The sequence below is a fragment of the Chelonia mydas genome, chromosome 2, assembly GCF_015237465.2.
Source record: "Chelonia mydas isolate rCheMyd1 chromosome 2, rCheMyd1.pri.v2, whole genome shotgun sequence".
NCBI classification, from domain to species: Eukaryota; Metazoa; Chordata; order Testudines; family Cheloniidae; genus Chelonia; species Chelonia mydas.
The window spans coordinates 254,397,061-254,409,695 of record NC_057850.1 but is presented as its reverse complement, the minus strand read 5'-3'; the positions used below and the strand labels follow the sequence as shown (position 1 = coordinate 254,409,695).

The 12,635-nt window shown below is 48.6% G+C and overlaps 1 protein-coding gene across 3 annotated transcripts in view; it reads left to right on the top strand.

Annotated features, from left to right (window-relative positions):
• Positions 1–50: 50 nt before the first annotated feature.
• GUK1 (guanylate kinase 1) overlaps positions 51–12,635 on the top strand; it is a 54,380-nt gene continuing 41,795 nt past the window's right edge. For all 3 annotated transcript variants that reach the window (XM_037891241.2, XM_037891239.2, XM_037891240.2), the window contains exon 1: positions 51–182. In XM_037891241.2, the coding sequence (XP_037747169.1) occupies positions 146–182 (37 nt within the window). In that variant the 5' untranslated portion in view covers positions 51–145. The remainder of the gene's footprint in view (positions 183–12,635) is intronic.

Below are 12,635 nucleotides of genomic sequence, written 5' to 3'. Positions count from 1 at the left end.
GGAGCGCGCCGCCGGCTCGCCCACGTGGGAGGGGGAGGGGTCGCGGTCGCGCGCGCGCGGTGACGCGTGCAGAAGGTTGGCGGGGGTTTCCCCCTAGCAGGAGTCTCCCTGGCCCGGGGGGCCCCGCCCGGCCCCGGCTTCTCCCATGAGTTGGCGCCGCCTGTGCGGCGTGGCAGCGGCGGGTGAGTTCAGGGGAGAGGGCTCCGGTTCCTCCTCCCTAGCGCCCCCCATGCAGCCCCAGGGCTCCCCCCTACAGTCCCCGCTTTCCTCCCCCCCTACAGCCCCGGCCCCCCTGCCCTCGCCTTCCTCCCCCCTCTACAGCCCCAGCCTCCACCTTCCTCCCCCCAGCTCCCTTCCCCCCGCCCTCGCCTTCCTCCCCCCTCTACAGCCCCAACCCCCACCTTCCTCCCCCCAGCTCCCTTCCCCCAGCCCCCGCCTTCCTCCCCCCTCTACAGCCCCAGCCTCCACCTTCCTCCCCCCAGCTCCCTTCCCCCCGCCCTCGCCTTCCTCCCCCCTCTACAGCCCCAACCCCCACCTTCCTCCCCCCAGCTCCCTTCCCCCAGCCCCCGCCTTCCTCCCCCTCTACAGCCCCAACCCCCACCTTCCTCCCCCCATCTCCCTTCCCCCAGCCCCCGCTTTCCTCCCCCTCTACAGCCCCAACCCCCACCTTCCTCCCCCCATCTCCCTTCCCCCAGCCCCCGCCTTCCTCCCCCTCTACAGCCCCAACCCCCACCTTCCTCCCCCCATCTCCCTTCCCCCAGCCCCCGCCTTCCTCCCCCTCTACAGCCCCAACCCCCACCTTCCTCCCCCCATCTCCCTTCCCCCAGCCCCCGCTTTCCTCCCCCCCTACAGCCCCAGCCCCCCCGCCCCCGCCTTCCTCCCCCTACAGCCCCAGCTTTCCTCCCCCCTCTACAGCCCCAGCCCCCACCTTCCTCCCCCCAGCTCCCTTCCCCCCGCCCTCGCCTTCCTCCCCCTCTACAGCCCCAACCCCCACCTTCCTCCCCCCATCTCCCTTCCCCCAGCCCCCGCTTTCCTCCCCCCCTACAGCCCCAGCCCCCCCCGCCTTCCTCCCCCTACAGCCCCAGCTTTCCTCCCCACTCTACAGCCCCTGCCCCCACCTTCCTCCCCCCAGCTCCCTTCCCCCAGCTCCCGCCTTCCTCCCCCTCTACAGCCCCAACCCCCACCTTCCTCCCCCCAGCTCCCTTCCCCCAGCCCCCGCTTTCCTCCCCCCCTACAGCCCCAGCCCCCCCGCCTTCCTCCCCCTACAGCCCCAGCTTTCCTCCCCACTCTACAGCCCTAGCCCCCACCTTCCTCCCCCCAGCTCCCTTCCCCCAGCTCCCGCCTTCCTCCCCCTCTACAGCCCCAACCCCCACCTTCCTCCCTCCAGCTCCCTTCCCCCAGCCCCCGCCTTCCTCCCCCTCTACAGCCCCAACCCCCACCTTCCTCCCCCCAGCTCCCTTCCCCCAGCCCCCGCTTTCCTCCCCCCCTACAGCCCCAGCCCCCCCGCCCCCGCCTTCCTCCCCCTACAGCCCCGGCTTTCCTCCCCCCTCTACAGCCCCAGCCCCCCCGCCCTCGCCTTCCTCCCCCCTCTACAGCCCCAGCCCCCACCTTCCTCCCCCCAGCTCCCTTCCCCCCGCCCTCGCCTTCCTCCCCCCTCTACAGCCCCAACCCCCACCTTCCTCCCCCCATCTCCCTTCCCCCAGCCCCCGCCTTCCTCCCCCTCTACAGCCCCAACCCCCACCTTCCTCCCCCCATCTCCCTTCCCCCAGCCCCCGCTTTCCTCCCCCCCTACAGCCCCAGCCCCCCCGCCTTCCTCCCCCTACAGCCCCAGCTTTCCTCCCCACTCTACAGCCCTAGCCCCCACCTTCCTCCCCCCAGCTCCCTTCCCCCCGCCCTCGCCTTCCTCCCCGCTCTACAGCCCCTGCCCCCGCCTTCCTCCCCCTCTACAGCCCCAACCCCCACCTTCCTCCCCGCATCTCCCTTCCCCCAGCCCCCGCCTTCCTCCCCCTCTACAGTCCCAGCCCCCGCCTTCCTCCCCTCCCTACAGCCCCAGCCCCCCTAGCCCTCGCCTTCCTCCCCTCAGCTCCCTTCCCCCAACCCCCGCCTTCCTCTCCTCCCTACAGCCCCAGCCCCCGCTTTCCTCCCCCCAGCTCCCTTCCCCCAACCACCGTCTTCCTCCCCCTCTAAAGCCCCAGCCCCTGCCTTCCTCCCCTCAGATCCCTCCCCCCAACCCCCGCCTTCCTCCCCAACAGCCCCAGTGCCCCCCATGCAGCCCCAGTGCCCCCCCTACAGCCGCCGCCTTCCTCCCCCCAGCTCCCTTCCCCCAGCTCCCGCCTTCCTCCCCCTCTACAGCCCCAGCCCCCCCCCGCCCCCGCTGTCCTCTCCCCAGCTCCCTTCCCCCAGCCCCTGCCTTCCTCCCCGACAGCCCCAGTGCCCCCCATGCAGCCCCAGGGCCCCCCCAAACCCCGCCTTCCTCCCCCCCACAACCCCAGCGCCCTCGCAGCTCCCTTCCCGCAGCCCCCGCCTTCCTCCCCCCCTACAGCCCCAGCTCCCCCGCAGCTCCCTTCCCCCGCCTTCCTCCTCCCCTGCAGCCCCAGCTCCCTTCCCCCAGCCCCTGCAATACAGCCCCATCCCTCGTGCTCCCCTCCCCAGTACAGCCCAGCCCCTATGTACATCCCCCAAAACAGTCCCATCCCTAGTGCTTCCCCCCAGCTTCCCTTCCCACAGCCCCCATACCACCACCACCACCTCCTCCTCCTCATGTTCCTATTTAGCTCCAGAAGGTGTTCCTGGCTTTATTCATTTTGTTCTGGATGTCCTGGTTTGTTCTACCGACCTCTGGTGTCTGTGCCTTGTTGTGGTGGGACAGCTTGTGTGCTCTAATGATCCCCAGAGTCTGTGTCGGTGGGGGCTTTTTGCTCCTGGTAGGTTCAACCATGCCGAATTGGTCTGTGGGGGAGGGCTGGACCAAAAAAAAAACCCAACACCCTGGTCCTCCAGGTTGGGGATTAGGCAAAGGGCTAACAACCCTGTCCCCATAAAAAGCAAAATATGTTTCGGAAACAGCACCGGAGAAATCAACCATTACTGTGTGTGATGGCCTTCAGGAGTGAATGACCTGTATGACTGCCGGTGGTGAAAGGCGAAAGGAAGCCACTGGCATGAAGACTGAAGTGCTCAACACCAAGACAAAAACTTGGTTTTTGGAACGTGCAGACAATGTATGAAACAGGGAAGCTAGCTCAGGTCACAGCAGAGATGAGACGCTACAGCTTACACATCCTGGGTGTCAGCGAGAGCAGATGGTCAGGCTCAGGAAGATTAACAGCTTTGTGAGAAACTTTGCTGTTTTCTGGATGGGATGATGGACAACACCATGAGAGTGTTGCCATCCTTTTGAAGAAGGGAGTGAAGCATTCCCTGCTTGAATGGAAATCCATCAGCAGCAGACTTATGAGAGCCAGACTGAAAGGAAACACAATAATATCTCTCTGATTCAGTGCTATGTTCTGACAAATGACAGTGATGAAGAAGTAAAGGACAAATTCTACCTTACACTACAGGTGGAGTTAGAGAGAGTACCACACCATGACCTAATTATCGTCATGGTGTTGCACCAATAAAATAAAAACCAGCAGGATCTTATTAAAGGGAAAAAGGCAAAATACCACATTTATTGTGAATACAGAAAGAATCATAGTAAGCAGTTAGTTACAGCTGTAACATTCCATTCAATCTCATCTTTATTCACACATTCATTCATACACACACACACACAGATTCTGCAAGGTTGTTATCATAGTAAGCAGTTAGTTATAGCTATAACATTCCATTCAATCTCATATTTATTCACACATTCATTCACTCACACACACACACACACACACACACACACACAGGTTCTGCAAAGTTGTTATCATAGTTACCAGCCTTAGAGTTGCTCATGCCAAGCCACTGGCCAGGTGGCCTGGACATGAGGAGGGAGCAGGGCCTTGTCAGATGCTCATCTGATGCTCCTGGAAGTTGGTTTGCAGAATCAGACCCCAAAGTTCTCACTTTTTAGAGTCTATTTTTATAGGAATTTCTTTCTATGCCAGTCTATGGGAATTGCTGCATCATGCTGTTGCTGAATCAATCAGCAGATGGCACATTCCTGACGGCTCCAAGATGTTATCTTGTTCTTTGGTTCTCCCATTCTTGAGGCTGTTGGGTGGATTCCAGTCTGCCCTCCGGGGGTCCTCTGGTTATTTCCACTTGACGCCTTCTTCAGCCGATGGACACTGGATTCTTAGGCTGGCACCTCCCTGATCATTCAGTTATTATCCACACCAAGCATCCATCCACATACATCCTCTATCTCTATTTTAATCACAATTGTTAATACAACAAAAGGGCGGGGAGTCTCTGGGTGCTGTTTCTATTGTTAGAGTATTGCTTTGAGTCTCTGTGAATTGCTTTGAGAACAGACTCTGTCTTAGAATGTACTAACACAACTAGCAGCTTGCAAGTTTCACACACAGAGGGAGAGAAACAGTACCAAAAACCAAGAGACCTCTTAATTAGTAATACCCTGGAATTTAAACTATGGGGAATCAAACTCATTTGTGGTTTTAATACAGAACTTCTTTAATATGATCCAACATAATCCCCCTTTTGACACTAAGATTTATAATCGTCAGTGTCACTTTCTATGTAGCCTATTCAAGAGAAGGTACTGTGAGGCAATTTGAGTTTGTGATTCCAATTCATGCCACATACACGATCCTAGTGATGTATCTTTACTACAAGGTTCTGGGGCAACAGGCAAGGTGAGGCACACCCACTTTTGAGGAGTCCATTCGGTACAACCTCTAGTGTCCAATAGCTTCCCTCCCTCCCCAGCCCACTGGCTCGAGGTCCAGGGTAGCCAGAAGGATCCCATGTGTAATATGGGTAGTGGGCTAACCTTCAATACCTTTGCCTCCAGGGATTGTTGATGTGCAATTTTGACAACAATTTCTCCCATTAACAAGTCTGGTTTTACAATACTGGAAACATATTGCATCCATTCATATTGATAAGTGTCAAACAATGATCTCTTTCTTTTTTAACAAATGCATCAAACCCTTAATATTTCCCAATATGACCCAGAACATTTTGTGTTCCAAAGTAGCTAGTGCAAGTATCTGCATTTCAGTGCATCCCATAGCTATGGCTGTGTAGTTTCCTATTTCTAATTTTTTTTTTCTTATGGATAAGCCATGTGATAGTATTAAGCCATTACTAAAGATTCCATCGGCCTTTTAGGTTACCCAGACCAATTTGGACCAAGTCTACATTGGCATGTACTTGTTTTTGTATCAGGCTGTCCTGTAGTTGGGACAGAAAGCTTAATTTATTTTTAAGTTCCTGCAGGTCTTCAGTATTTTTTTTTTTTTAAACACACAACAGTGCTAGCAACAAGACAAAACACAAGACAAAACATAGAACACAAAACACAATTTCTATTGTGACAGTAGATTCATGGTATTGGGTTCTTTTCAGCTGGCATCAGCTTTTCCTGATTTTCTGAAAGACAAAAAGAACATGTTTCTACCCCTTTTGGGGTGGCAGATTATTGCTTAAAATATTTCTTTTACAAATACCCTTGCTGATTGCAGGCAAAACAGAGGAATTGCCCCCACATTTTCCTGTTTTTGTTCTATAGGCAGGCCAGGTTTCAATGGCTTTTATCTTTTAAGGGTTACGGGGAAATTATCCCACTGTTTAGTCATTAAATCCCTGAGTTTTCCTTCTTATACAGCAGACCAAGTTTATAATGTTTTTCCTGCTGTGTTAAGCTTTAAGTTTTATTTACAGGTAATAACTGAGAAGCATCATTACCATACGACGTAAAAGGGTTTTTCCAAAAATCATACACACTATTCATTGTTACAGGGATACTTATTATCATTAAATTTATTAAAATTATCTTGTTATCCCATGCCTTTTATTTAGACAATTTGTTTGCTGACCAGGTATGTCCTTTATCTGCAGCTCCTTTGTGCTGCTAGTTCTTTCCTTCCTTTATCATTTAGGTAATTTGCATTTTCACAGAAGCTTCCTGCTTTTGGATTTAAAGCCATCAGCAGCTCAGAGACTCTATCTTAAAAGGGGCACAATCAACTTTCACCAGAGTTTTGATTACTTTTAACTTCTGCTTCCAAAACACACAGCAATCTGAAAAAGAAAACCCAACCTACTGTGGCTCCCTTTGGAGCCCTAATAGCACTTTAATTAAGTAGCATGGTATTTTTGCATTTCTTTTGCCCCTTCTACAATATACCCTGCACATGTTCTGGGGCAAATGCACATTCCTTCCATAGTTTAGCTTCTGTAACATTATCCAGATCCATTTTTACATAAGGTGTCACTATTTCTTTTTTTTGCTTAGAGTTTTCATGTACCTTTATCAAAGTGACAGTCTGATTACTCAGAGCCATTTTAAGACTCAGTGTTTCTAACATTGCTTCTTCTTGTTTTGTGCACCTTACCCCTGCTGTTGCTTCAGAGAGGCACTGTCTTTTTTTTTTAATTTTTTTTTTTTTTACTACAACTCTCATCTGCTATTTTGTTACAAAAACAAACAAACAAAAAACAAACAAACAAAAAGAATCCAGAATTTTTTTTTTTTATATTCTCCTGATTTTGACTGCCCTGCTGCAGCCACAACTTAAAAACATTTTAAATTTTGTAAAGCATTGAGTTACCTTTTAAGGGTTAAATGCCAAATCCCAAAGCCAAATAACACTAATTACCTGTGTCTAGCAAAAAGGTCTGTCAGTTTTGCAACTTTGAATTAAAGAGTCAAATGGATTTTTAGTGGCATTATTTAAAACAAAAACAAAACCAACTGGTCCTTAGAACTTTACATATTTACACACACACAGACAGATACATACACATTTTCTTTTCCTTAACATCCCTTCCACACTGCTCTGTTTTTTACATCTTACATTCCCTTTATACATTTGAGGCAGTTAAGTTCCAATAGAATCCTCTTATGTTCTTTTAGCAAATTTGACTAAATTGTTCAGTCAAATGATTTTAATCAGATAGTTTATTTTTGCTTGGCTAATTTACAGACATTCCTTTGGAAAAGGGCCCATTTTTCTTTCAGAATGGCTGCAAAGAAACCAAGAATGCTCTTTCTCTAACACTTTTCCTTTTTAACATTTTCACAAAGTTTAGCTGCTTAATTCCCTCCAGCCTCTGCAGAGTTAACTTTTTCACTCTTTTTGTATTCCTGGAGTGCCTCTTTCACTATTTTCAGCTGGCTTTGGGTATTTGTAGCCAGCACCTTCCAATTGTCTGCTCCCTTTTCCATTTGTGCCTTTTCCTCTTTACATGAAGACAAGCTGAGGGAAGAATCCTTACATGCCTCCCACAACAACCAAATTGCTGCTGCATCTCTTTTGGCAGCACTAGAAGGTTTGTATATGAGGATATACTGAGCCAATCTATCCTCTAGGTCCGAAATAGTGCAGACATCAGCTAGGGCTTGTTTAGTCCAAGGACTGTGGCCAAATTTTTGAAGGATTTGTTTAAAAGGTGTAATTTCTTTAACAAAAGGTGAGGTTGGAGTTCCTTCTGATTCCATTCCTCCCTCTGGTACTGGCTTACCCTGTTTTCTTTTAAACATCTTAACATGGATATTTCAATCTCTTTGTCACTGATGGTATTACTTAGCAAGTGACACAGCCTAGATTCTGAAATCATAGCTTAATCTATGCGTTTTTCCCCTGCTACCTTCCCGGAGGCCAGCAGGTCCCCTGCTACCTTCCCGGAGGCCAGCAGGTCTGGTTAACCTATTTCTCCCTGCTACCTTCTCGGAGGCCAGCAGGTCCGGTTAACCTGTTCTTCCCTGCTACCTTCTCGGAGGCCAGCAGGTCCCCTGCTACCTTCTCGGAGGCCAGCAGGTCTGGTTTAATCTAATAGAAATGCCTAGCTCACTAGAGCTGGCGGTGTGCACACCAATATTTACAATAACTGAGGTTTTTTACCAATATTCCCCCTTTCGCAATTCTCCACCAAAATGTTGCACCAATAAAATAAAAACCAGCAGGATCTTATTAAAGGGAAAAAGGCAAAATACCACATTTATTGTGAATACAGAAAGAATCATAGTAAGCAGTTAGTTACAGCTGTAACATTCCATTCAATCTCATCTTTATTCACACATTCATTCATACACACACACACACAGATTCTGCAAGGTTGTTATCATAGTAAGCAGTTAGTTATAGCTATAACATTCCATTCAATCTCATATTTATTCACACATTCATTCACTCACACACACACACACACACACACACACACAGGTTCTGCAAAGTTGTTATCATAGTTACCAGCCTTAGAGTTGCTCATGCCAAGCCACTGGCCAGGTGGCCTGGACATGAGGAGGGAGCAGGGCCTTGTCAGATGCTCATCTGATGCTCCTGGAAGTTGGTTTGCAGAATCAGACCCCAAAGTTCTCACTTTTTAGAGTCTATTTTTATAGGAATTTCTTTCTATGCCAGTCTATGGGAATTGCTGCATCATGCTGTTGCTGAATCAATCAGCAGATGGCACATTCCTGACGGCTCCAAGATGTTATCTTGTTCTTTGGTTCTCCCATTCTTGAGGCTGTTGGGTGGATTCCAGTCTGCCCTCCGGGGGTCCTCTGGTTATTTCCACTTGACGCCTTCTTCAGCCGATGGACACTGGATTCTTAGGCTGGCACCTCCCTGATCATTCAGTTATTATCCACACCAAGCATCCATCCACATACATCCTCTATCTCTATTTTAATCACAATTGTTAATACAACAAAAGGGCGGGGAGTCTCTGGGTGCTGTTTCTATTGTTAGAGTATTGCTTTGAGTCTCTGTGAATTGCTTTGAGAACAGACTCTGTCTTAGAATGTACTAACACAACTAGCAGCTTGCAAGTTTCACACACAGAGGGAGAGAAACAGTACCAAAAACCAAGAGACCTCTTAATTAGTAATACCCTGGAATTTAAACTATGGGGAATCAAACTCATTTGTGGTTTTAATACAGAACTTCTTTAATATGATCCAACAATGGGAGACCTGAATGCCAATGTGGGTAAGGACAGCACAAACGATGACAGAGCAATTGGAAGACATGGGTGTGGCACCATAAATGCAAATGGAGAAAGGCTTGTTGATTTCTGTAATATGAATGACCTAGTCATCGGTGGAGCCCTATTTGAACATGGTGAAAGTCACAAACTGATGCGGTGGTCTCCAAATGGCAGAGATAAGAATCAGATTGACCATATCGCAAAAAGAAAAGGAGTACTTGTGGCACCTTAGAGACTAACCAATTTATTTGAGCATAAGCTTTCGTGAGCTACAGCTCACTTCATCGGATGCATGCTGTGGAAAGCACAGAAGATCTTTTTATAGACACAAACCATGAAAAAATGGGTGTTTACCACTACAAAAGGTTTTCTCTCCCCCCACCCCACTCTCCTGCTGGTAATAGCTTATCTAAAGTGATCACTCTCCTTACAGTGTGTATGATAATCAAGTTGGGCCATTTCCAGCACAAATCCAGGGTTTAACAAGAACGTCTGGGGGGAGGGGTAGGAAAAAACAAGGGGAAATAGGTTACCTTGCAAAATGACTTAGCCACTCCCAGTCTCTATTCAAGCCTAAGTTAATTGCATCCAATTTGCAAATGAATTCCAATTCAACAGTCTCTCGCTGGAGTCTGGTTTTGAAGATTTTTTGTTGTAATATCGCAACTTTCATGTCTGTAATCACGTGACCAGAGAGATTGAAGTGCTCTCCGACTGGTTTATGAATGTTATAATTCTTGACATCTGATTTGTGTCCATTTATTCTTTTACGTAGAAACTGTCCAGTTTGACCAATGTACATGGCAGAGGGGCATTGCTGGCACATGATGGCATATATCACATTGGTAGATGTGCAGGTGAACGAGCCTCTGATAGTGTGGCTGATGTTATTAGGCCCTGTGATGGTGTCCCCTGAATAGATATGTGGGCACTGTTGGCAACGGGCTTTGTTGCAAGGATAGGTTCCTGGGTTAGTGGTTCTGTTGTGTGGTGTGTGGTTGCTGGTGAGTATTTGCTTCAGGTTGGGGGGCTGTCTGTAGGCAAGGACTGGCCTGTCTCCCAAGATTTGTGAGAGTGTTGGGTCATCCTTCAGGATAGGTTGTAGATCCTTAATAATGCATTGGAGAGGTTTTAGTTGGGGGCTGAAGGTGACGGCTAGTGGCTTTCTGTTATTTTCTTTGTTAGGCCTGTCCTGTAGTAGGTGACTTCTGGGAACTCTTCTGGCTCTATCAATCTGTTTCTTCACTTTCGCAGGTGAGTATTGTAGTTGTAAGAATGCTTGATAGAGATCTTGTAGGTGTTTGTCTCTGTCTGAGGGGTTGGAGCAAATGCGGTTGTATCGCAGAGCTTGGCTGTAGACAATGGAATGTGTGGTGTGGTCAGGGTAAAAGCTGGAGGCATGTAGGTAGGAATAGCGGTCAGTAGGTTTTCGGTATAGGGTGGCGTTTATGTGACCATCGTTTATTAGTACTGTAGTGTCCAGGAAGTGGATCTCTTGTGTGGACTGGACCAGGCTGAGGTTGATGGTGGGAGGGAAATTGTTGAAATCATGGTGGATTTCCTCAAGGGCTTCTTTTCCATGGGTCCAGATGATGAAGATGTCATCAATGTAGCGCAAGTAGAGTAGGGGCGTTAGGGGATGAGAGCTGAGGAAGCGTTGTTCTAAGTCAGCCATAAAAATGTTGGCATACTATGGGGCAGTGCCGCTGATTTGAAGGTATACATTGTCCCCAAATGTAAAATAGTTATGGGTAAGGACAAAGTCATAAAGTTCAGCCACCAGGTTTGCTGTGACATTATCGGGGATACTGTTGCTGACAGCTTGTAGTCCATCTTTGTGTGGAATGTTGGTGTAGAGGGCTTCTACATCCATAGTGGCCAGGATGGTGTTATCAGGAAGATCACTGATGGATTGTAGTTTCCTCAGGAAGTCAGTGGTGTCTCGAAGATAGCTGGGAGTGCTGGTAGCGTAGGGCCTGAGGAGGGAGTCTACATAGCCAGACAATCCTGCTGTCAGGGTGCCAATGCCTGAGATGATGGGGCGCCCAGGATTTCCAGGTTTATGGATCTTGGGTAGTAGATAGAATATCCCTGGTCGGGGTTCCAGGGGTGTGTCTGTGCGGATTTGATCTTGTGCTTTTACCAGCAGGAGAGTGGTGTGGGGGGAGAGAAAACCTTTTGTAGTGGTAAACACCCATTTTTTCATGGTTTGTGTGTATAAAAAGATCTTCTGTACTTTCCACAGTATGCATCCGATGAAGTGAGCTGTAGCTCACGAAAGCTTATGCTCAAATAAATTGGTTAGTCTCTAAGGTGCCACAAGTACTCCTTTTCTTTTTGCGAATACAGACTAACACGGCTGTTACTCTGAAAATTGACCATATCATGATCAATGGCAAATGACGACGCTCACTGGCAGATGTGAAAGTGAGAAGGGGTGCAGCTGTTGGCAGCGACAACCACCTTGTGACAGCCTCCATGAAGCTAAAACTGAGAACTGTGGGTCCACCAAACAAGGGACATAGATGTTATGATATTGAGAAGCTAAAGTCCCTTGAAATACAGAAAGCCTTGGTTCTGCAGTTAAAGAACAGGTTCCAAGCACTTGCAGACCTTGATGAAGAGGAGGGGAATGCAGATGAGGAGATCAACAAGAAGTGGGACAAAGGAACAGCAATATATGAACAGAGCTGTTAAGCCTGTCTAGGCTTCAGGCAGAAGAAAAGGAAGAAGTGAATCACACCCAGCACATGGAACGCCATGGAAACCAGACGAGCCCTGAAGAAAAAAGTTTTTAGACACAAAATCCCAGAAGCTAAAGGACAAATACCACAAGCCGTATAGCAAGGCACACTGGGAGGTCAAATGCCTTGCGAGAGTGGACAAACAGTATTATATTGATAATCTGGCAACACAAGCAGAGGATGCAGCTGCTCGTGGTGGACAAGGAACCATCTACAAAATGATGCAGCTTCTCAGTGGTAAACAGCAGACACCAACAAGCACTCTCATCAGGAACAAACAAGGACACCTACTAACAACCGAAAAAGAACAAGAAATGCGCTGGACATAGCATTTCAAAGAATTGCTGAACAGGGAGCCACCTAAAGAGGAAGCAAACATCCAGGAGGCAGAAGAAGATCTTGATATCAACACAGACACCCCGACTAAGGAAGAGATCATTTAAGCCATCAGATCCTTATAAAACAGGAAAGCTCGTGGCAAGGATAACTTGAATGCAGAATTGTTCAAGGTAAATCCTAAAGTAGCAGCATCTATCCTGGCGCCTCTATTTACATCAATCTGGGAAAGGGGAAAAGTGCCAGAGAAGTGGACCAATGGGGTTATAGTGAAGATACCAAAGAAAGGAACTCTGTGATTGTAATAACTGGCATGGTATCACACTTTGCTTGGCACAGATAAAAGTATTGTGTAAGATCATAGTTCAGCGTATATCAGAGGCAGTTGATAGTGTTCTCAAAAAAGAGCAAGCTGGTTTTCGGAAAGGGCATGGATGCACAGACCAG